The 23,484-nt window shown below is 34.0% G+C and overlaps 1 protein-coding gene across 4 annotated transcripts in view; it reads left to right on the top strand.

The window, feature by feature from the left end:
- Nucleotides 1-23,484, top strand: part of Mkln1 (muskelin 1) — a 327,297-nt gene that overhangs the window by 251,733 nt on the left and 52,080 nt on the right. For all 4 annotated transcript variants that reach the window (XM_058582834.1, XM_058582833.1, XM_046455052.2 and 1 more), the window contains 4 exons: nucleotides 1,520-1,632; nucleotides 13,794-14,006; nucleotides 20,808-21,029; nucleotides 23,354-23,483. In XM_058582834.1, the coding sequence (XP_058438817.1) occupies nucleotides 1,520-1,632; nucleotides 13,794-14,006; nucleotides 20,808-21,029; nucleotides 23,354-23,483 (678 nt within the window). The remainder of the gene's footprint in view (nucleotides 1-1,519; nucleotides 1,633-13,793; nucleotides 14,007-20,807; nucleotides 21,030-23,353; nucleotide 23,484) is intronic.

Here is a 23,484-nt window from a genome sequence, read left to right as displayed (position 1 = left end):
CCTAATTTCCACATGCACTTTGAAATATAATCCTTCATGGTGGGACACCATTTAGATGACAGGCCTAGGGCAGCTTTACAGTTTTCCTGTGGTGTTTTACTTAACTTAAAAAAAAAAAAAAAAAAAAAAAATTGGTGGACTTGTGTAACCAGTACACATAAGTATGATATTTAAAAAGGGGGAAATATTTGGAAAATGAAAATGCAGTGTCATTGTATAAGGAAGGATCTGTGATGTAGCCTAATGTATAAAGAGTCACTGTTCATCAAATATGACATTTTATGTCATTTTTTTACAGTGATAAAGTCCATAAATGTAATAGACATTTTAGTCAGAAGAAACCTAATTTTCAAGATATCCAGAATGATACCTTGAAATGTTAATGTATGAGGCATTAAACCTTCCACAGTATATTTGAAAAAAATTTCACCAATTCCCATGAAAGCTATAAGCTATAAATCAGTTTATTCCTAAAATAAACAACTTCAACTTACAGCCAGTTTTTTTTTAGAGAGAAATTTAAAAGCCTTTTTAAAAGTTGCTTTTTTCAGAAATAGCTAGATGTTCTTATGTTGTAATTTTTTTTTTTTTAGTTGTAGTTGGATACAATACCTTTATTTTACTTATTCATTTTTATGTGGTGCTGAGAATTGAACCCAGGGCCTTACACATGCTAGGCAAGCACTCTAACACTGATCCACAACCCCAGACCTTATGTTATACTTTGATAATGCATATACTTCCAAGATTTCTTATTTTTATAATCTGAGAAAAAATGTCATAGGTCTTTAGTAAATAAAAAAGTGGTTTCATTGTTAAGGAACTGATAAATGTGAGTTTTTCATTACCTAACTCAGAAACTCCTAAACTGGACTGCACATTAGGTTCCTCTGGGTACAATAAAAATAGACCTTTTTTTTTCTTTTTTTTTAATATTTATTTTTTAGTTATAGGTGGACACAATATTTTATTTTTAGGTGGTGCTGAGGATCAAACCCAGTGCCTCATGCATGCTAGGCTAGCGCTGTACCTCCAAGCCACAACCCCAGTCCCCAGACTCTTCTTTTTTAACCTACTAAAGAAGTATGGAATCAGAAACTTGGGGAACATGTCCCAGTGATCTCTTTTTAAAATAAATCTCTTGCAATAGTGATCTGCTGCAGCTTTTCCATATACTCATGTTTAGGAAATGCTAATCTATGCATTTTGAAAGATGCATAGATTAGCATTTTTAAAATTCATAAAATTTCATAAAAATTTAGTTAGATGCACTTTCTTACATAATATCTGAAACAACTGACTAGATCTGGTATCTATACTTTCTCCTCAAGTTCTTGGGGTTTTGTTTTGTTTTAATTTGATGGACACAATATCTTTATTAATTTGGTTATTTTAATATGGTACTGAGGATTGAACCCAGTATCTGACCCTTGAGTGTGAGGCAAGCACTCCAATACTGAGCTGCAACCCCAGCCCTTGTTTTTTTTTTTTTTAATACATATTTTTCTGATTTTTATAGAGACTGTTTATTTGTTTGGTGGCTGGGATGGAACACAAGATCTTGCTGACTTCTGGGCATACAGTGTGAAGGAGAACCAGTGGACATGTATCTCTAGAGACACTGAGAAAGAGGTAAGTTTTCAACTTTTTATACATCCATATTGCATTAGAAGCATGGGTGTACACTTTTTTGCAAGACTGTTTTCTTCTCTAATATTTATCAGCAGTAGTTGTAAAAGAGTTTGTCATATACAAGCTTGGTTTAAGTATTCCTACATTTTAGCTTCCGTACCTGGTTTGTTAACTACTGGCACATAAGCAAGACTGTTTTGTAAAGCTGAAAGAAAATGGATATTTTTATGTCATTGAATTTTTACACTCCTTAGCCCAGAAGTGTAATTGCGTGACCATCCTTTTGTCTTTGTCACCTCTACTCTTGTATTTAGCATTTGTCTCATTTTAATTTCCTTTGGCAAAATGTACTTTTAGTGTTCTAGCCTCTCTCTCTCTCACTATTTTGGCCTCTCACTGTTTTACTGTATAGTCATGCACTGCATAATGACCTTACAATCAATGGCAGGCCACATATGTAGTGCTGGTCCAATAATATTATACTGCCTAGTGACATTATACCTGTGCTGGTTTGTATAAATGCACTCTGTGATGTTCGTACAATGATGAGATAGCATGACAATGCATTTGGGTTTTTTTTTTTTTTTTGTATTATTCTAATTAGTTATACGTGACATGACAATGCATTTCTTAGAATGTGCCACTAACATTAAGCTACTTCTAGTTGTGTGTCAGTTTTCATAAATTATGTATATATTTTAAACTTTAAATTGCATATATAAGTGCATTTTTGTATCTATCCATATGTAGATATGTAGACATACATGGAATTTCCATACTGAATAAAATGATTTGCTTTTATGGCTTTGAATTAAACAATTTTATGATTATATTATACTTTGAAATAAAACAAATATTTTTCTCAAAAATTTTATAGAACTTATTGCTGTATCCTTCATCTAGGCTGTTTGAAATTATGAATTGAAAAATAAACTATAAAATAACAGAAGCTGAATGTGAAGAGGGGGAAAAAAGATTTAATTCAGACCCTCTGATCTTCATTTTGGAAAGACCATTTCAAAAGATCTGATGCTGTGTCTTCAATCCTAGGAAACTGGGTTCTTGCTTACTCAGCATGTTTCAGCAATTAGTTGTTTGGGTTATTTTTATTTTCTCAAAAAGACCTTGAAATTCTGACTTCTGTTTTGTAGCCTTGACAAAAGTATGTAAAAATGGCCTTCCTTTGTCAGTATAGAGGTACCATGTTCTGAAATGATTATTTCTGTCCTCAACAAAAATAAGACATCTAATTTTTAAAACACAAGCACACATTTAACACTTCTTTTCAACGATTTTAAATCTAGGTTGGTTACATCTCTAATTATTCTTGCAGTACGCCTAGGATCATCTTCAAGTCCTCCTTCTTCATTAAGGGTATATAATTTGTGCCAAAGTTACATTAATATCCTATACTTTATTTCAGATGTCTTTTCCTTTTGGCGCTGATTCCATCTTTATGATTTCTTAAACTTTTTTGTTCACTCTTGATGATCTCCAGATCTGTTCTCCATTCCTAAGCACAGTCTTAAAAAACAAGTTTGGCCACTGATGCCTCTGCTTAAGCCCTGTGATTACTTTCAGTCCCTGTTTCAGTTACCAATTATATTTTATCTGTTACATTATATGCACTCACAAAACCTCAGTAATAAGCATTTATTAGCTTATGAGTCTGCAGGTTGGCTAGGCCATTCTTTTGGTTTAGGCTGGGCACACTTATTTGTCTGCGATTCAGCTGTCTATTGGCTAGTTGAGGATGCCTTCCATTGGGATTACTTTGTTGTGTTCTGCACAGTTGCTTACCTTGCTCTGGGATAGCTGGAACTCATTCTCATGGCAAGGGCAAAGCTGCAAGAGGGGTATAAAGTAGATGTAAATAATCCATCAAATTTATTCTTGTCTCCTTACAAAAAGATCTAGAGTCAGCATGTGGTGGGAAACACTGTTAAAGACATAGACACAAAATAACAACAATAATAAAACTATTTTTCTACCTCTGTTCATTTTGCTTAGAGTAAAAACTCCAAATTTCTCATCAGGATTTAGTCTTCATCTACTTTTCCAGCTTCATCTCCTGACTTTATGTTCTAGCCTTCCTGGAATTATTCAATTTCTGACCTGTGTTATTTGGCAATGTTGTTTTCCCTGTTTCAGATTAATAGAGGGTCTTCCCCGTAAATATTTACTAGTAAATACTTACTTATTCTTTAAACTCAGTTCAGACTTCACTTCCTCAGCTTGCTGTGGTGTCCACTTAAACTTTTTTTAGTTCTTGAATGGGTTGCTATCCGTTTATAATCCTGTTTGCATCGTATCCTTTAAAATGTAACTAAGCATATATAGGATTATATACTGTCTATAATTTTAAGCAATCATTGGTGGTCTTAGAATTTCTCCTCTCTGGATAAAGAAGGATTCATGTAATAATATGACAAAAAGTTCTTCAAAAGTGTAGAAAATAGTTTCATATATTTAGTTGTTTGGTGGTTTTCTGTCTGGTAATTATAGTGTGACATGTATGTTTACTCTCAGGGAATAAACAGATGAGGTGAATTAAATTAAAAGTTAATGCTAGGGCAAAGCAAGGGGATAAATACAAAATTCAGGAGAGTGGCTTCTTGGGGGGTGTTTATAGTTGATTTTAGAGGTAATATTGATATTCTGCTTCTAAGGCTGGGAAATGTGTAGACAATTGTTCATTCTATTACTTTTTATACTGTTTACATAGGTGTAAGTAATATTTAGAACTCAGTATTATTTTAAAAGTAATGCTGAAAAACTGTAGAGGTTATTTTGGTGGAAACACTTTGTTTTTGTTATTTTGAAGTTAAGAGAGATAAGTAACATGGTGACTTAGTACTAGATAGAGCTCATATTTATTGTAGTTTATTATTACTTTCTTTATATGGACACCTAAAAGTCTTTTGTCGGTCTACCTGTGAATTGAAAGGTAATACATGGCTCTGACTACTGCTCATTGTTTTTAAAACTGAGCAGTAAATATTTCACATATCTCGTTTTATTTATTTATTTTTTTGGTACCAATGAGTACAAATTTATCGCTAGCTAGACTTGAGCTGGGTTCACAAGAGCTGGCTATATCAATGACTGAGAAAATGGCAAAAGAAGCATGCAACACACAGAAATACCTTTTGCTTACAGGAATCAGGAACGGCTCTTGACCTTAAGGGTCCGTTGGAGAGAGAGAGAGAACACGCCTAAAACCATCCATCCTATTTATTGAGGAGAAAGACATTTATTCGAGAAAGTTCAGCCCCAATAAGGCAAGGGATTAGGTTTTAGGGGGTTGCTTGGTGATGTCTTGTGGTCAGCAGATTGACTGACATCTTGGAAAGCCACACCCATCTCAGGTGCTGTGTGGGATGAAAGGCAGACTGAGCAAAAAGGAAACATACGTCACACAGTCCAGTCAGATCAGCAATGACATTCCAGTCCCCTCAAGTGCTCAAATGCTCATAGCTCACATACTGCCCATGGCTGGCTCGCGGCACAAATTATTGTTTGATGATACCCCAGAGGATGTATTTTTAAAAATAATTAAAAAGCAAAATTAACTTAATTTACTTAAATGTATATCTAATAAAAGATTTCAGAGATTTAAAGATAATAGAATGACTCAGCTCTTAAAGAGAAAAAATTATTTTAAATGTTTATATGTGCAAGTAAGTTTTTATAAGTTTGAAACAAGTGTATTATTGTTCAAAGTAGTTAATTAAAAAGATATTTTTATGAACCCTAATCCAATTCCATTAATATTCTTTAAATTTTTTTATTTATTCTTTTTAGTTGTTCATGACAGTAGACTATATTTTGACATCATACATGGAATATAACTTTCCATTCTTGTGGTTATACATGATGTGGAGTTTCACTGGTCATGTATTCATAGTTTTGGGGACCAAGTCTTGGAAAGTAAAAAGAAAAGTTGCACCTTTGTTTGTTTTTCATTATATTACAAAAATTTGAGGCATGATGAACAATGCCGTGTTCAACAAAGATGGAATGGTCATGTTCCTTTAATATTCTTGTAGACTAACTATAAAAGTTCAATATATTGTAATATGACTATCAGCCATGATTATTAATGAAAATGAAATTTAAAGCTGGAGACATCTTAGAAAAGACTGGTTTATACCTTTTCATAAAAGCAGGGTAGGAAAATGTCCCTTACTTACATTTTTCTGAAAGTAAAGTTTTGCTTTCTTATGTAATTCTGACTTCATTTCTGAAATTAGACAGGGCCTTCCTCTTATTGGATGATACTTATACTAATGATTCTCAAACTTTATGACCTCAGGATTCCTTTATATAAAACTCATTGAAATTTGAAATTTATTTGGGTTATATCTATTGAAATTTACTATACTAGAAATTAAAATAGATCTTTAAAATTTCTATGTCGATTATTTTAAAATAGCAGTAATAAACCTATTACAAACTAAAATAAATAACATTTTTATTAAAAATAACAATTTTCCAAAAATTTTAGCAAGAAGAGTAACATTGTTTTGCATTTTCATAAATGTCTTGGTTAGTGAAAGATAGATTCTCATATATCTGCTTTTTCATTTACTCTCTTGTGACATGTTGTTTTGCATGAAATACTGAGGAAAGTTGGACCTCAGATAGCAGTTTTTGGAAGGAGAGTGATATTTTAATATCTTTTTTCAGACAATTGCATTTGTTCTTTGATCCCGTATCCTAAGTTGACAAGTCATTGTTTTTTACAGGTAGTTGTAGTGTAGACTCTGAAACCATACCAGCTTACTTTTTTGTATTCTGTTACATTAAAATCCATTGGTTTGTTTTGCTCTTTGAATGTTTTTTTTTTAATCCATGCATGGCTTTTAAACTTTTTTAAAATTTGTTCTTTTTAGTTATACATGACAGTAGAATGTATTTGACATATCATATATATATATTTTTTAATATATATTTTTTAGTTTTCAGCGGACATAACATCTTTGTTTATATGTGGTGCTGAGGATCGAACCCGGGCCGCATGCATGCCAGGCGAGCGTGCTACCGCTTGAGCCACATCCCCAGCCCGATATATGGTTTTTTTAAACTAATGTGTTGGTCATCTGAAAGATACTGGTTCCCTGAGTTACGCGTATCTTCCAGATATTGACCTTTTTATGTAATATTCAAAAAAATCACATTTGTTAATATCACTGTCAATTGTAGGTATTGGAGACGAATGGATAAAAAAAATGTGGCATTTATACACAATGGAGTATTACTCTGCATTAAAAAATGACAAAATCATAGAATTTGCAGGGAAATGGATGGCATTAGAGCAGATTATGCTAAGTGAAGCTAGCCAATCCCTAAAAAACAAATGCCAAATGTCTTCTTTGATATAAGGAGAGTAACTAAGAACAGAGTAGGGACGAAGAGCAGGAGAAGAAGATTAACATTAAACAGGGATGAGAGGTGGGAGGGAAAGGGAGAGAGAAGGGAAATTGCATGGAAATGGAAGGAGACCCTCAGGGTTATACAAAAGTACATACAAGAGGAAGTGAGGGGAAAGGGAAAAATAATACAAGGGGGAGAAATGAATGACAGTAGAGGGGGTAGAGAGAGAAGAGGGGAGGGGAGGGGAGGGGGGATAGTAGAGGATAGGAAAGGCAGCAGAACACAACAGACACTAGTATGGCAATATGTAAATCAATGGATGTGTAACTGATGTAATTCTGCAATCTGTATATGGGGTAAAAATGGGAGTTCATAACCCACTTGAATCAAAGTGTGAAATATGATATATCAAGAAATTTGTAATGTTTTGAACAACCAACAATAAAAAATTAAAAAAAAATTGTAGGTATTGGGATAGTGTTGATCACGATAGCAATTTTCTAAAATTCTGAGGCATGCTTAAAATAAATATGACGTCATTGGCAACAGATTTTCTCATTCACTTTTGAGATACTGTCTGTCATAAGCACAAACTCTGAATAACCATGCTTTTTTAAAAAATATTTTTAAACCTTTATTTTGTTTACCTTTTTTCTTTTTTTTTTTTTTTTTTAATGTGGTGCTGGGGATTGAGCCCAGTGCTACATGTGTGCTAAGCAAGCGCTCTACTACTGAGCCACAACCCCAGCTTAAATAACCATACTTTAGTTGTTCTCTCAAGTAAATATAGAGTTCTATGGAAAAAGCACCTTTATCAGCTTGCAATGCAAACATTTGCATAGGTGCTTTTCCTTGAGAAAACATCATACATCAAATAGCATTGTTTTTTCGTTTTCTAGACCTCTTGAATGTTTGGCTTAATAGAAGACAGCTAATTTATACATCTGTTTCTGCATTCAGGCTGCTATATCAGAAAATCATGTAGCCTCTGGAAATTTTCAGAACATTCATAGAGAATGAGCGTTAAAAAAAATGTATCCTTGTATTGTTATGAAAACAACTTTGACCTTATGGACTCCCTGAAGTGCTTTGAAGAACCCAGACTGTACTGAGAACTGTAGCTTTAATCTAATTCAGTCCCTATTCATATTTAGACAGTCATCCCAAAATGACCCAGAGTTGTCCTTTAGAAGCATTCCATTGTCATCGTCCCCACAGCCTCTGACCCAGGATTTAGTCCATTATCATGCATTGCATTTTGTTTTTATGATTCTTTAGTCTCCTATTCTTTTTGACTAACATTTTTGAAGAGTACAGGGAGTTATCTTGTAGAATATCCCTCAACTGGCTTTGCCTGATATTTCCTTAGGATTGGATTCAGATTATGTGTTTTGTATTAGTCAGAGTATTCCAGAGGAACAGAATCGACAGGAAGTACAATTATAAAAATGGGATTTATTAGGTTGGCTTAAGCTATCAGAAGCTGGATAGTCCATAGTGATTGTCTTCAGGCTAGAGAGGAACCAAAACCTGCCACAGTCCAAGACACTGAAGCCCTAGAACAAGAGGGATTAACAGTGCTACCCTAGTCCAAGACTGAAGGCTTATGGAAACTCCCTGGAGAATCACCACTGGAAGAGTCCTTTGGAAAAGTGAAGAAGCGAGAGTCCAATATCCTCAATCAAAGCAGCAATCAAGAACCTGTTCAAGAAGAATTGAGTTTGCATCTGCTGCTGTATCCTTGTTTTTCCAGCTTTTATTCCATCGAAGCCACTATCCTATTGGACAGTGCTGCCCATACTTAAGGAGGGTCTCCACTTCAGTTGGCTATCCCACATGCCAGCCATTCCTAGACACACCCTCACTGACACACCCAGAAGCCTCTTAATCATTGACATCTCTTAATCCAAACATATTGAGAATTCAAATCAACCATTACACATTTTTAGCAGGCATAACACATGGATTACATTGGCTTCAGGAGACAGACACATTATTTCAGTTCATCTGATGTTAGTTAGCTTTGATCACTTGGTTAAGCAGGTGCCTACCAGATCTCTCCTCTTTATAATTAATACTTTGTGGTAAACATTTTAAAAATATGAAAATATTCTGTTATTCATCAAACTCTTACCTTTTTAGCCTCCTTTCATTAATCTGTTAAAACTCTTCCCAAAGTTGTTGTGCTATTTTATACACCTGCCAATGGTTTGTGAGGCTTTTGATCGCTCCCTATTGCTCTAAAAAGTTCCTTTGTTCCACACCTGAGTTGAAAATCAATTGTTCTTATATGTTTCTGTTTGCACTCTCTATATCTGTTTCATTATATTTGGTCTCTATTTACACCAATATGGCATTTCTTTAATTACTGTAGTTTTATAGTAACTCATAGAGTCCAAGAGTAAAGTCCTCTTTGTTTTGTTTTTGTTTTTGGTCTTGGGGATTGAACCCTAGGGCATTTACACTGAGCCATATCCTCAGTCCTTTTTATATTTTATTTAGAGACAGGGTATTGCTAAGTTGCTTAGAGCCTCACTAAATTGCTCAGACTGGCCTTAAACTCGTGATCCTCCTGCCTCAGCCTTCCAAGCTGCTGGGGACCTCTTTGTTCTTTTCAAAATAATTTTGGTTCTTTTAGGTCTTTTACATTTTTCTATGAATTTTAGAGTTGTCTTGTCAGTTTCTAAAACTGTTGCAATTATGACAGAGAGTGTGATGAGTCTATAAAACAATTTGGAAAGAATTAATGTCTTAATGATATTAAGTCTTCTAATCCATGAATATGGTTTAATCTCCACTTTGGGGTTTTCACATTAGAGTTATTGGATATTTTAATTGAATTTATTCCAGTGTATTTTATCTTGTATGTATTGTGTTATAAGTGGGATTTTGAAAGTTTTTTACTTTCACTTGTTGGTAATATGGTCATTTTGTTACGTTAACTTATTTCTAATAGATCTTTTTATTTTTTAGGACATTTTAAACAACAGTTGTAGTGTATATGAATAGAGACACTTTTATTTTGTTCCTTTCTGGTTTATTTTTTTCACATGTCAAAATTGTAGCTGATTTTTCTTTTTCTTTTTTTAAATTTTTAATTCATGTTAAGTAGTTATATGTGACAATAGAAAGCATTTATGCAGTTTGATATATCATACATAGATGGGGTATAATTTCTCATTTTTCTGATTATACATGTTGTAGAATCACATCAGTCATGCATAGGGTAATACATATACATACATAGCGTAATAATGTCTGATTCATTCTACTATCCTTCCTAGCCCCAGACCCTCACCCCTCCCTTTACTCCTTCTACCTAATCCATAGTAACTCTATTCTTCCCTAGCCCCTCCTACCTTATTGTGAATTAGTATCCGCATATCAGAGAAAACATTTAGCCTTTGATTTTTTGGAATTGGCTTATTTTGCTTAGCAAAATGCCATAATTTTATTCTATTTATTTTTTAAAATATTTTAGTTGTAGTTGGACACCATATCTTTATTTTATTTTTATGTGCTAAGGATCGAACCCAGGGTCTCGCACATGCTAGATGAGCACTCTACCGCTGAGCTACAACTCCAGCCCTCTATTTATTCTTTAAAACAGAGTAATGATCCATTGAATATATACAGCACATTTTCTTTATCCATTCATCCATTGAAGGACACCTAGGTTGGTTCCATAGTTTAGCTATTGTGAATTAAGCTGCTATAAACATTGATGTGGCTGCATCATTTTAATATGCTGATTTTAAGTCCTTTGGGTATATGACAAGGAGTGAGATAGCTGGGTCAAATGGAGGTTCCATTCCAGGTTGACTGAGGAATCTTCAGACTGCTTTCCAGAGTGGTTGCACCAATCTGCAGTCCCCCAGCAATGTATGAGTGGACCTTTTTCCCTTCATCCTTGCCAACATTTATTGTTGCTTGTATTCTTGATGATTGTCATTCTGACTGGAGTGAGATGAAATCTTAGAGTAGTTTTGATTTGCATTTCTCTAACTGCTAGATATGTTGGACATTTTTTCATATATTTGTTGATTGATTGATTTTATTTCTTCTCCTTTTACTGACTTGGACTTCCATCACATTTTAAACAGAAGTGATGAGAAAGACATCCTTGTCTTGTTCAGTCTTAGCAGGAGAATATTCAGCATGCCACCATTAAACGACAGGTTAGAGTTCAGGTTTTCTCATATTCTTTTTTTTTTTTTTAATTTTTTTTTTTTTAGTTGTAAATGGACACAATACCTTTATTTTGTTTTCATTTTTATGTGGTGCAGTTCATTTCTATTCCTGTTTTGTGTGAGTTTCATGAATTTATATTGCATGTGAGTATTATGAATATGTGTTAAATTTTATCAAATTGTTTTCTAAATTGGTATTAATATAATCATATTTTTACCCTTCATCCTGTTAATATGACAAATTACTGTGATGGATTTTTATATATAAAATCAACTGCATTCCTTTTGTTTTGAAATATTCTTTTTATTTATTGTTGTATTCTATTTGTAAATGTTTTGTAAAAGATTAACTTTGTATCTTTGTTTAGGGATACTTGCCCATAAATTATTTCTTGACTTCCTTTCCCCTTTCCTCTTATTCCTGCTATCCCCCACCTCTTCTTTGTAATATCTTTTGATTTTAGTGTTACGTTAAATTAGGAATGGAGTAGAATATAGATTTTATTTTAATTTTTTTAGTTGTTTATGGACACAATACCTTTATTTTATTTATTTTTATGTGGTGCTGAGGATTGAACCCAGTGCCTCACATATGCTAGGCATTCTACCACTGAGTTATAATCCTAGTCCTAGAATATAGATTTTAAAATGGAGTTTTTCTTCTTCCAGTATATTCCAAATAATTTTGTCTAAAAATGATGAAATTTCTTCCATAGGTATTTGATAAAATATACCAGGATAGAAATCTGGGCTTGGAAGTCTCTTTATGGGAAGATTTTAAATTGTAAATTCAATTTTTCAATAGATGTAAGGATTTCATGTTTTTCATTTTCATCTCAGTTCATTTTACTGTTATATATTTTTAATGAATATGTCCATTTTATCTACATTGTCAAATTTTACCAGTTTTTCTTAATAGACCTTTATTTTGTTTTTAATTTTTAGAGAGTCTGTAGTACTTTCAGTTCTGATAGTGGCAATTTGTATTTCTCTCTCCCTTTATAAAAAATTAGTCTTGTTAGGGGTATAGAATGCTGTCAGTCTTTCAAATAATCAGCTGTTAATTTTCTCTATTTCTTAATGTTTTCTATCCTATTAATTTCCTTTACCTTTTTTCTTTGTGCTTAGGGTGTAATTTGCTCAGCATTTTAGAAGTACTTAAGTACTGAAGGAAAAAATTCGATAACTTTTCTATTTAAATCTCAAATTTCACATTCTCAGAAATATGACAGATTTATTAGATGTTATCCCATATTTATTTTTGAGGTTAATTATAAAGTGTACTGGCCACAGCCCAGTTTGTGATAGCCCAATGGGATAGGCAGCCAAGAGTTCAAAGAAAGTACCCAGAGATTGCATGACAGTGCCCCAACAGGGAAGATCTGGTGATAACAGGCTAGACAGATAACACCTCCATTCCTAAGAGTGCTTTGCCAACTAATGCCTCTATCCCTCTTGATATTACTCCAGAAAGCCTAGTGGCAATAGGCTAGAATAGCACCTCTGTCCTTCATGCTACTTTGCCAGAAAATAGCATCTTCATTTCTCCTGATGCCTTGTCCAGTGGTGGCTGACTGAACAAGTGTCCTCAGTTTCACACCAGTTAAGGAGAGGAGTTTTATAAGTGAGGCTGCAGAAGCAGTGGCATCGCTAGCTTAGCTTGCTTTGAATGACTAGGCATACCAAGGAACTTGACCTGCATGTAAGAAAGCATGGAGGATATGCTAACTCACCTTAATTCCTAGTATTCATGGGAGAAAACCAGTGTCCATCAAGATAAAATAAACCTGGACATTTCAGCCCTTGAGTTGACCAGGTTCTTGGGGAACACAAAGAGGCATTTCAGTACCTAGTGTTTTATTATCCTCCTTTTCTCTGAGGATGACACATGGAGTCAGTTCTTTCTTAAATAAAATTTCTTATCTTCTAAAATCTTGACAAAAATCTTTAAAAGTAAGTTTTTAAAATAGTTAATTGTATAGATTCAAATCAACATACTATCTGGATTAATAACACTAATTGTCAAACTGTTTTCTTTCCAATATTTCTTCCTTTAGTCAAGTTAATACTGCTACACTATTGTTCTGATAATACTGTTTTCCCACTGCCTACCCTCTAGTATTGGGGATTGAATCCAAGGCTTTATGAATGCCAGGGAAGCACCCTTAACCCTGAGCTACAGCCCCAGACCATACTTTTTTTGTCCTATATTCTGGTGAGAAATACAGAAATGTTCTTAAGGACAAAAGTGATATGTAGTATGGAATTGAACTACATCACAAATGACTAAAATGCAATTAATACCTGATTGAAGCCATATGCAGTTTGCAAATGAGTGTCATAGTTTACAGAATAGTTTGGTTTATCTTTCCTAGTATATTTTAAGCCTTTCCAGGATAAGATTTGTGTCTCCTACTGCTTCTGTTGCTCTTCTTCAGAGATTTATGCTTGATGTTGAACCCATATTAGTTGATTTGATATTAGTTTCTAAGAAAAACTTCTAATGAAAAGTAACAAAAGGGGCATTTAATTTTATTTTTTGTTATTTGTTCTTTGAATCACCCTCCCCCCTCGCCCTTCTTTTCCTCTCTACAGAATGGTCCTAGCGCCAGATCATGTCATAAAATGTGCATTGACATTCAGCGGAGGCAAATCTACACATTGGGACGTTATTTGGATTCCTCTGTGAGGAACAGCAAATCTCTGAAAAGTGACTTCTATCGTTACGACATTGACACAAACACGTGGATGTTATTAAGTGAAGATACTGCTGCTGATGGAGGGCCAAAACTGGTGTTTGATCATCAGGTTTGATGTACAGTTAAATATGTAGTGGAATTAATTAGTGATGAGTAATTCTTGGCTTTTAGACTACTGTTTTTGATGTTGTGTAGAATGGTCTAATAGTAAACACTATAAACACCTATGACAGATTTAAAAATAATTATTGTTTCAGTATGTATAATGTTATTCTTTATTTTAATTGAGCCTACACCAAATTTATACTACACCCTGAATTTGGTGTAGGCTCAATTACCAAGATCTCAGAACATTATTGCTAATCATAAGAACTTTAGTATGGAGAGTAAATAGAAAAATATTAGAAAAAAACAAATTTAGTTTTATAGTAAATATCCACAAATTATAACATAACAACTTGCCGTTTTAATCTTTTTTATCTTACCTGGCAGAAATTTAAAATCAATTTATAATGAGTTCAGGAATTTGAAATCTTGAGCTTTTCTTCCAAATGAAGTAAAATATGTTCAGTTTTGTTTATAGCCAGAAACTTAGGAACCTAGGTAGGAATTTGACCTATGCTAGTTTAAGGTTAAACTCAGTACCAATAGAAGTCATGTAATGGTGTTAAGACAGGGAGACTGCATGCAGTAATACTGGAAGCCATTTTGATACTAATGTGCTTATAGCCATCATCATCATCCCCATCAGTGTTATTCTTATGGTATCTTTGAATACTTATTCCATATCATTTTAGGATAAGTCAAGTAAAACAGTAACCACTTTGAATTTTTATAGGCAGTTTTATTTGGTTCAGCCCATTGGCAATTTTTTTTGGAATGTTGGGGGGAAAAGACTCAAGATCTGTCACACTGTATTGATGGTAGCATTATCTAGTACTTGGGAAATGAGAGGTGGTGCTAGAATTATGACAAAATCAAACATAAGTCTAAAATCTTATGTAGGAGTCAAAACCCAGGTCTTTTTTTAAAAAAATCTTTTCAGATTTTTGTTAATTCTTTGCTTTAAAGCTATCTTATTACTATACTATATTAATACTAATATGTATCCTGGGTCTCGGCACCAAAAAAAAAAAAAAAAATACTAATATGTAGTTTTTATAGGAGAATGGCAAAGAGAGAGGTATGTATTATTGCCTATGAAGTGAATTAGGTGGTAAATCATAAACATTAGTCTTCAAAGTACTCCCCAGAATGAATGTGGAACTTTTGCTGGCTATATGTAACTGAGCTCCTCAGAGCTGTGCACACTTTGCTGACATCCTCAGTGGTGTTCGTGTAGAAAATAAGAACTCCAAGAAAGCAGTCTGGTTTTGGTCTTCTAAAACAGCATCAGCACATAACAATGTTAGGGAACAGTTTATTCTTTTGATCCCAAGTTCCTTCATATTCTTTTACTGAAGATGGTGATGTCTTTTATTTTTATGGATTGAAAAAAGAATAGTATAGGGATAGTCTGACTATATATAGTACATGTAGAGTTCTGTGGGGCTGGCCTTTGTCTCTTGAATTTGATAAAGTAGGATGTTCCTTAGAAGCTAGGTTCTATTAAATAATGCTTGGTCTTCACCTGAATCAGATGGTACTGCAGCATATTGGGGTGAAGAAACTAGGATTTTAGTCCTACTTCAGCTAACAGCTAACTGTGTGGTGCTGAACAAGTAACATAATTGTATAAGTCTCCATTTTCAAGTTCAAAGACTTTTTTATTTCTAAAGAACGTAATGACAGTTTAGTTCTCAAGTTTTCCACATTGTTGCTTTGTGTGGTTTTCAGAAACAGTGAGACTCAAACAGATTGGGTTTTTTTGTTTTTATTTTTTAAACACACACATATTTAGCAAAACTAGGAGACAAGGTAATCCCAATTCCTAATTCCTTATAAGTTTACCCCAAAACAACCAAAATACTTAGAACTTGGGTTGAAGCCCACAACAATCGATGAAGAGAACTGGGAATGCTGAGGGAGGTTAGCAATGGTACATCATGGTGGGAAGTTTTAGGAGCTGAGCAGCATGGTGGTCAGTGAATTAACATGTGGAGAATGCCAGAAAGGTCCCGAGGTGGTAAATGTCTAAATGTGCAGGAAACACAGTGACAGTGGGGCACAGTGGCTCCTTTTGCAATAAATAGCTAGAAGGAACCGGAGGAACTCAAAGCTTGAGATAGAGCCCCCTGAATAAGATGAAGCTCATAGAGTTAGAGAAGGCATGACATTTTAAAGAAATCATCACATTTTAAAGAAATCATTCAATTCAGTAGCAACAGAGGAAGAAATTGTTGATAAAGATCATGCCCCTTCCATTGGAATCCAGTTGGAATCCTCTAAAAGGTTTCTGGTTCGGGGAAAATCAGCACACTTAAATATGAAAAACTGTGAACAGCAATAAATACCAAATCCTTAGAGAGTTATTTCAAAGAAGACTAGTGAAAAGAAAAATAACAGCAAGACTTTCCTTCACACTAAAGCAGGTGAAAATTATATCCCAGTATTCTAACATGAATTAAATGACTTAATGAAGCTTGAAACTCTAAAGAAAACAACAAAGCACGAATTTATAAATGCAGACCAGATAGCTAAATAATAGAAGCAGGTAAAACCAGACTTGGTAAAACCCAGGAAAGAAATTGAAGAAAACCATATCCCTTTTGGAAATGAAGACTAATCTACAGGAACATAAAGAAGAATAGGTAAGTATCATAAATAATAAAAGTAGTATAAAATAAAAGAAAAATAAAGAGATAGAAAAGATTAGCCAGAAAATTACCGAGATTACACAGAGGAAAGCCAGCATATACATAATTGGAGCCCTCTTAAAGAAGAATACCAACCAGGTGCAATTGCACATGCCTATAACCCCAGCATCTTGGGATGCTGAGGCAGGAGGATCATGAGTTCAAGGCCAGCCTTAGCGATTTAGTGAGGCTCTCAGTAACTTAGCAAGACCCTGTCTCAAAATAAAAGATAATAAGGACTTGGGATGTAGCTCAGTGGTGAAGTACCCTGGGTTCAATCCCTAAGAAAGAAAGAAAGAGGGGGGGGAGAGTGGGAGGGAGGGAGGAAGGAAGGAAGGAAGGAAGGAAGGAAGGAAGGAAGGAAGGAAGGAAGGAAGGAAGGAGAAATCAAACAATGGACTGGAACAACATTCAAAAAAAAATGTAGTTAAGAATGACTTTCTCTATATATCAGATGTGCATACTATATTGAGGGAAAAGTGACCCAGACATTTAACTCTAAGACATAGAGTAGTAACATTAGATTTAAAAGACAAAGAGATTGTATGTTAGCCACTAGACAAAATGATGAAGTCACCTATAAAAGAACTGAAATAAGACTGATAACAGATTTCTCTATATCTGCATTCACTGGGAGAGTTAACTTACAAAGAGAAAGTTTATTTTGGCTCACAGTTCTGTAGATTCTAGTCTATGATAAGGTGATGTCTTTGTTTGGGCCTCTTGGCAAGGATGGCACTTCATGGTAGGAACATGTGGCAAAGCAGACTACTTACAATAATGAGCCAGGAAGCAAAAGAAAAGGTGGGTTGTTCTCCCAGAATCACTGTTGGGGGTCACACTCCCCAATGACTCAGGAACCTTCCATAAGGCACCATCTCCTGAAGGTTCATAACACCTCCCAGTAGCACCACCCTGAAGACTAAACCTTTAAATCATGGGCCTTTTGGAGAGACAATACCTATACTACAACATAGCAAATGTCAAAAGACAATAAAACAACATCAAGAAAATATTCAAGAAAAGACAGTGTAAGCCAAAGATTTTTTTATTAAACCAAAATGTCTATTGAATAGCAACATTTTGAGGAAATTACTAGAAAATGGAGAGCAAAGTAGCAGGAAAAAGTTTCAATAAAAGAATTAAAGATCTCAGCTCAATGACATTCTCCCTGGACCAAATTGGGTCATTGGCAAGCTGAACATATACTTTTTTTTTTTTTAAGAAGAAAGAGAATAAATTTATTTATTTTTCTATTTTTCTATTTTTTTATTTGTTTTAATTAGTTACATAATGTCTTCCTTATTGTATTCTCTGAAATAACAAGAATACATTAGCAGTAGTGTTGAAAAACAGTGTCTTCAGAGAACCTCAAAAATTTGTGGAATTTTCCCGAAAGGTAGAAAACAGGTAGGATCAGATTCAAGAAGAAACTAGGACATCTTAAGATAGCACCAAAAGCTAGGACATAGCTTGAGTTTCAAAGTTTATATAGTGGGACAAACATTAAATAATCAGTTAGTGACTAAATAGCTGAGTGTTCTCCAGTATGACGAAATAAGCACTTGGCAGTGATAATTATCTAATGTTAAGGGCTGGAAAGACAAAGCAAAGGGCACTGGCTGCTGAAGAACCTTCATAGCATCCTGTCTCTCTTCTCCCTATCCAGTCCCCTGAGAAAGTATAGCAATATGGATTTTATAAATATGGATTTTCAGATACAAAGAGGACTACCCCTCAAATCTAGTTATTCGGGAAAAATTAATGAGAGAAGGGTACCAACTCAAAGAAAATAGCTAGAAGTAAACTGAAGAAAACTAATTTAAAGTGATATTTTTAAAGTAGTTCTGAAAGATGTACTTCTATAAAAGAAATCAAAAAATTATGAATTAAATATTTGTCAGTGAAATAAAAATTTCAATAAGTTGTACTCAAGGAAAAAAAAACAAAAATTTCCAGATCTGAAGAAAGATTACAATTATCAGATTAATTATGACCAATTAAGCTTAAATATCACCAAAAGAAAAGAAACACTCCCCTTTTAGCTACATGAAATAGAATCATAAGGGCTTGGTAAACAGAGATTGGCCATTAGTATGTATCTGTGAATTTAAGAAAATGGAAGCAAACTCACTTAATGTGGGCCCCTCAAGATTTTCTGCATGATCTCCAGTTATTTAGAGAGCTGGGCCTTAGTAAGTTCTTAGGATAGAGTAATGTGATCAAGCTTCAGTGACACCTGAGTCAGAGTGTAGTGTCTGAGTGGGGCCAACTGAATTGTCTTCAGCAATGTATGAATTGTTTTTAAAGATATCATAAATTAAGATTAAAAAGTAGGAACATGTTCTGTGCAATGCCAGTGAAGTGAAAACTTTGACATCTTTAGTTTTCCAAACAGAATTACTATGATTTCACCCTTGGGAAAATAGTATTTACATCTTAATTTGTGGAAGTCAAGAACCCTGGGAAATGGCAAATAAGGACAGGTACTTTTAGTATTAGGTAAAATTAAGAGATGCTAGACCCTTCCTTCCTCCCTTCCTTCCTTCCTTCCTCCCTTCCTTCCTCCCTTCCTTCCTCCCTCCCTCCCTCCTTTTTTTCTATCTATCTGTCTATCTATTTATTTATTTTTGGAGTTGTAGAAGGACAGAATGCCTTCATTTTTTTGTTTATTTTTATGTGGTGCTGAGGATCGAACCCAGTGCCTCCCACATGCCAAGCAGGCACGCTGCCATTGAGCTACAGCCCCAGCCCCTCTTTTCTTTCTTTTTTAAAAAAAAAAAAAAAAGAATACAAAACAAATTTTCTTCTCACAGTCTTTTTTTTTATATACCTTTATTTTACTTATCTATTTATTTATTGTTTTATGTGGTGCTGAGGATTGAACCCAGGTCCTCAAACATGCTAGGCGAATGCTCTACCGCTGAGCCACTGCCCTACCCTCGAGAATCTTTTCTTTTTATAGTAATACTTTTTAAAAAAACTTTACAATTATTCAAACAGCTTTTTGTTAAAAATACAAAAATAGATGAATGACAAAAACAATCTGGTGGGAGGAGCAAATTGAATACTTGAAGGTCAGTATTTGTATTTTAGGAAAATCATACCTCGTTTTGTGTACATGATTTATTCTTTTTTCTTTCTTTTTTTTTGGGGGGGGGTGTGACCCTGGAGATTGAACCCATGGCCTTGTACATGTGAGGCAAGCACTCAACCAATTGAGCTATATCCCCAGCCCTAATTTATTCTTTATAAATGTCACTGTGTTTAACATCCTAACTTCCAACTTAGACTTATATATTCTTTGAAATAGAATTTGATTCTTACTGTTGTGACAAATGGCTGTTTCTCACATATTTTTATGAAAAGCTGTAATCTTCAGTTGAAAGAATGGAAGCATCAAGATTGGCTTTTGAATATGAATTACATGGCTTAATTCAAAGAGAATTAAATTTAAAGTTTTATAAAATAAATGCAGGACTGAAGTTAGCTGTATCACTCTGATTTGCATATATGCTATCTTATTAAATTGAAGCAATATTAATAGGTTGCCTAGAACAGGAAGAAGGGAATTTCTGTAAGGAGGATAAAAATGAGGGTATGATTTCTATTTTCCCATAGAGTATGATTAGTGTTCACTCTTAGGAATAAATGAACATATTGTGTTCATTGATAAAAATTATGTAGTTTTGGGGCTCTGGCTGTGGCTCAGCAGTAGCGCACTTGCTTGGCATGTGTGAGGCTCTGGGTCTGATTCTCAGCACCACATATAAATAAATAAAATAAAGGTCTATCAACAACTAAAAAAATTTTTTTAAATTATGCAGTTTAAAGAAAGCAGAAAGTTCTTTGACTCAACATGCTTTATTTTCACTGGTACAAATGCAAACCTGGAAAGGTATTTATAACTCTTATCCTGAATCTCTGCCAGGCTGTAAACAGTTGCAGTATGTTCATATGATAGGCAGGGGTGGTGTTTAGTGTCATTAAGGACAAATTCAGGTGGTGGTGGTCATTGTTTGAGAATGTAAAACTGCACACACACATTGGTTTCATTTGGGCACATATGTCAAGAAGAAGCTAAAACAATTTTATCTGTTGTCTTGTTCTGATAGATGTGTATGGACTCAGAAAAACATATGATCTACACCTTTGGTGGTAGAATTTTGACATGTAATGGCAGCGTAGATGACAGCAGAGCCAGTGAACCACAATTCAGTGGGTTGTTTGCTTTCAACTGTCAATGTCAAACCTGGAAACTTCTTCGAGAGGACTCCTGTAATGCTGGGCCTGAGGACATCCAGTCTCGCATAGGACACTGCATGCTATTCCACTCAGTAAGAATATTCTGTGCTTCTATTGTGTTATTTTGTCGTGTATATTTTTGTAGGAAAAGAAGTGGTTAAATCTAAATCTTCACTAAGAGGACAAAGCTTTTAATTTTCTAGAAATAAGTGATTAGTTGTAGCAACGATAGAGAAAAATGAAATTTCCTTTAACAAAATTATTTGAGACTCTTTCCATCAACCTAGTAACTCCTAAATAGCTGTTACCTGAATACTAATCTACACAATTTTATGTCTAATTTTATTGCTTATCTAGATAGTAGAGCTCTTTCCCTTTCTTATGACTTTGTACTCACTTTTAGTAATTAGAAGGGCAATATTTTTATCTGTTCTCATAGCACAGGGAAAACCTTTACTACTCTCCATTAAGTACAAAGAATTAGGAATTGATTTTATAGAATTAGAATTAAAATTTATCAGTAAAACCAGAATTTAGACTTTAATCTTTTCAAATGTTTTAAGGAAATGTTAGTCTTTATTTTAAGGACAGTTTTAAAACAATATTAAAAAGTATTTCATATGTGTCTTTTAACATGTAGTTTAAACAAGTTCTCTCTCTTGAAGTAGAGAGAAGAGTATAATTATAAATTTCTGTATACTCATGAGTTCCAACAGTAATTAATACTCTTCTGTTCATTTCTTACATATCTACTTTGCCCATATTTAATTTCATTCCTTGATATGCCTTTGATTTTTATTCTTAAATTTTATTGTGCTTGAGTATTTTGTCCCATTTTCGTAGATATGGAGCACCTATAAATACCTAAAACATAGTATATAACATTTAATAGTTATAAAACTAAGAATATAGTTACAATATTAACACTATAATTATAATATGAAGATTAATAATTTATGTAAACTCTAGATTATGATTTTTACCTGTTTTAGCGTACCTTTGTCAATTTTATTGAAATATTTGCAGAATTGAAAACTTGGAACTTAATGGGTTACATAGCAGATCTCAGGTATTTTATTTTAATATAGTTGTCATATCCATGAGTTCTGCATTCTAAGATTAAACCATCCATGGGTTGAAAATATATATTTTTTAAATCTTCCAATTGAAAATTGTTTTCTTTCACTTAATGATTTTGATTTTGTACCTGTGTATCTTTTAAGGTTAAAACCTGCTTCGTGCAACAATACTGTATTACTTGCTTTATCTATAACAATTTTCAGAATAATGAAGCTAACAACAAAAATTTCTGAGAACTGTTTGAGATTGCTTTCTGATTATTTTTCAGTTTAGGATTTAGCACAATAGGAATGACTAGCCAAAAAAATTATATATTTTAAAAAGCACTACAGATAATACTGTCTCAGTATAGTGATGTTTCCATTTGGTCAGATCATTATGTACAGATAAGTTTTTTTTTTTCTTTCTTCAAATTTCAGAGGTTTTTGTTTTTGTGTTCTGAGTAAATAATAACGTATACACAGTACTAGAGTCAAAACCATAAGTCAAGATACTTTTTGGAGAGATCTTTTATTTGTTTTTCAGGGTTCCCTTCCCAACCTGGTATTTGGGATTGACCCAGGGCCACTTATATCTGATTAAACTCTATCAGAGCTACATTCTTTTTTGGTTTTATTTTGAGACGGATCAGCCTGGCGTTGAACTTATAACCTTCCTTCTGCCCTCAGGCTTTGGAGTAACTAGAAATACAGGTGTGCACCACCACACCTGGCTGTGAGATCTTGGATTTTTTGTGTTTTGTTTTTTTGTTTTTGTTTTCTGAGTGGCATTTTAACAACAGAAGTTTATTTCTCATAGATAATTCTGGAGGCTGGTACATACAAGTGAGAGATCTGGTTTTTATCCCTGTTTTCTGGATAGGAATTAAAAAGGAGCTCTGATCATTTCCCTGTAAATAACTATCCTTTATTAGGTTTTGGTTTCTCCTTCCTTTGTTTAAAAAAAAAAAGAAGCAGCAGCAAATGAACACATACACACAGTTGAAGCATACAGTGTGCGCTTGCATTCTCTCTCTCTCTCTCTCTCTCTCTCTCTCTCTCGCTCTCTCGCTGTCTCTCTCATACATATACAGATATTACTTGTTGTTTCTTACACAAAGGCAACAACCTGTGTACATTATTTAGCACCTTGCCTTTTTACATTAACAGGATATCCTTGAGGTCATCTCTTAGCAGTATGTAGAAAGACTTCTCTTTGCTCTTTTTTCCAGCATGGTTCTTCACTGCATGGGATCTATCATAAACTACATTTGTAGTGATTTAAATTTTAAAAGACCCATTCTGAATTCTTCACAGAAGTGACATATTTCTCCCTTCTTTGTCCCTTTCTTTTTCAGAAAAATCGTTGCTTATATGTGTTTGGAGGCCAGCGATCAAAGACCTATTTAAATGATTTCTTTAGTTATGATGTGGACTCTGATCATGTAGACATAATATCAGATGGCACCAAGAAAGACTCTGGGATGGG

This window comes from Marmota monax, unplaced genomic scaffold (assembly GCF_021218885.2).
Source record: "Marmota monax isolate L192 unplaced genomic scaffold, Marmota_monax_Labrador192_F-V1.1 WCK01_AAM20220418_F8-fsc00131, whole genome shotgun sequence".
In the NCBI taxonomy this organism is placed as follows: domain Eukaryota; kingdom Metazoa; phylum Chordata; class Mammalia; order Rodentia; family Sciuridae; genus Marmota; species Marmota monax.
The sequence above is the reverse complement of the archived record's forward strand: the minus strand, read 5'-3'. Positions and strand labels throughout refer to the sequence as shown.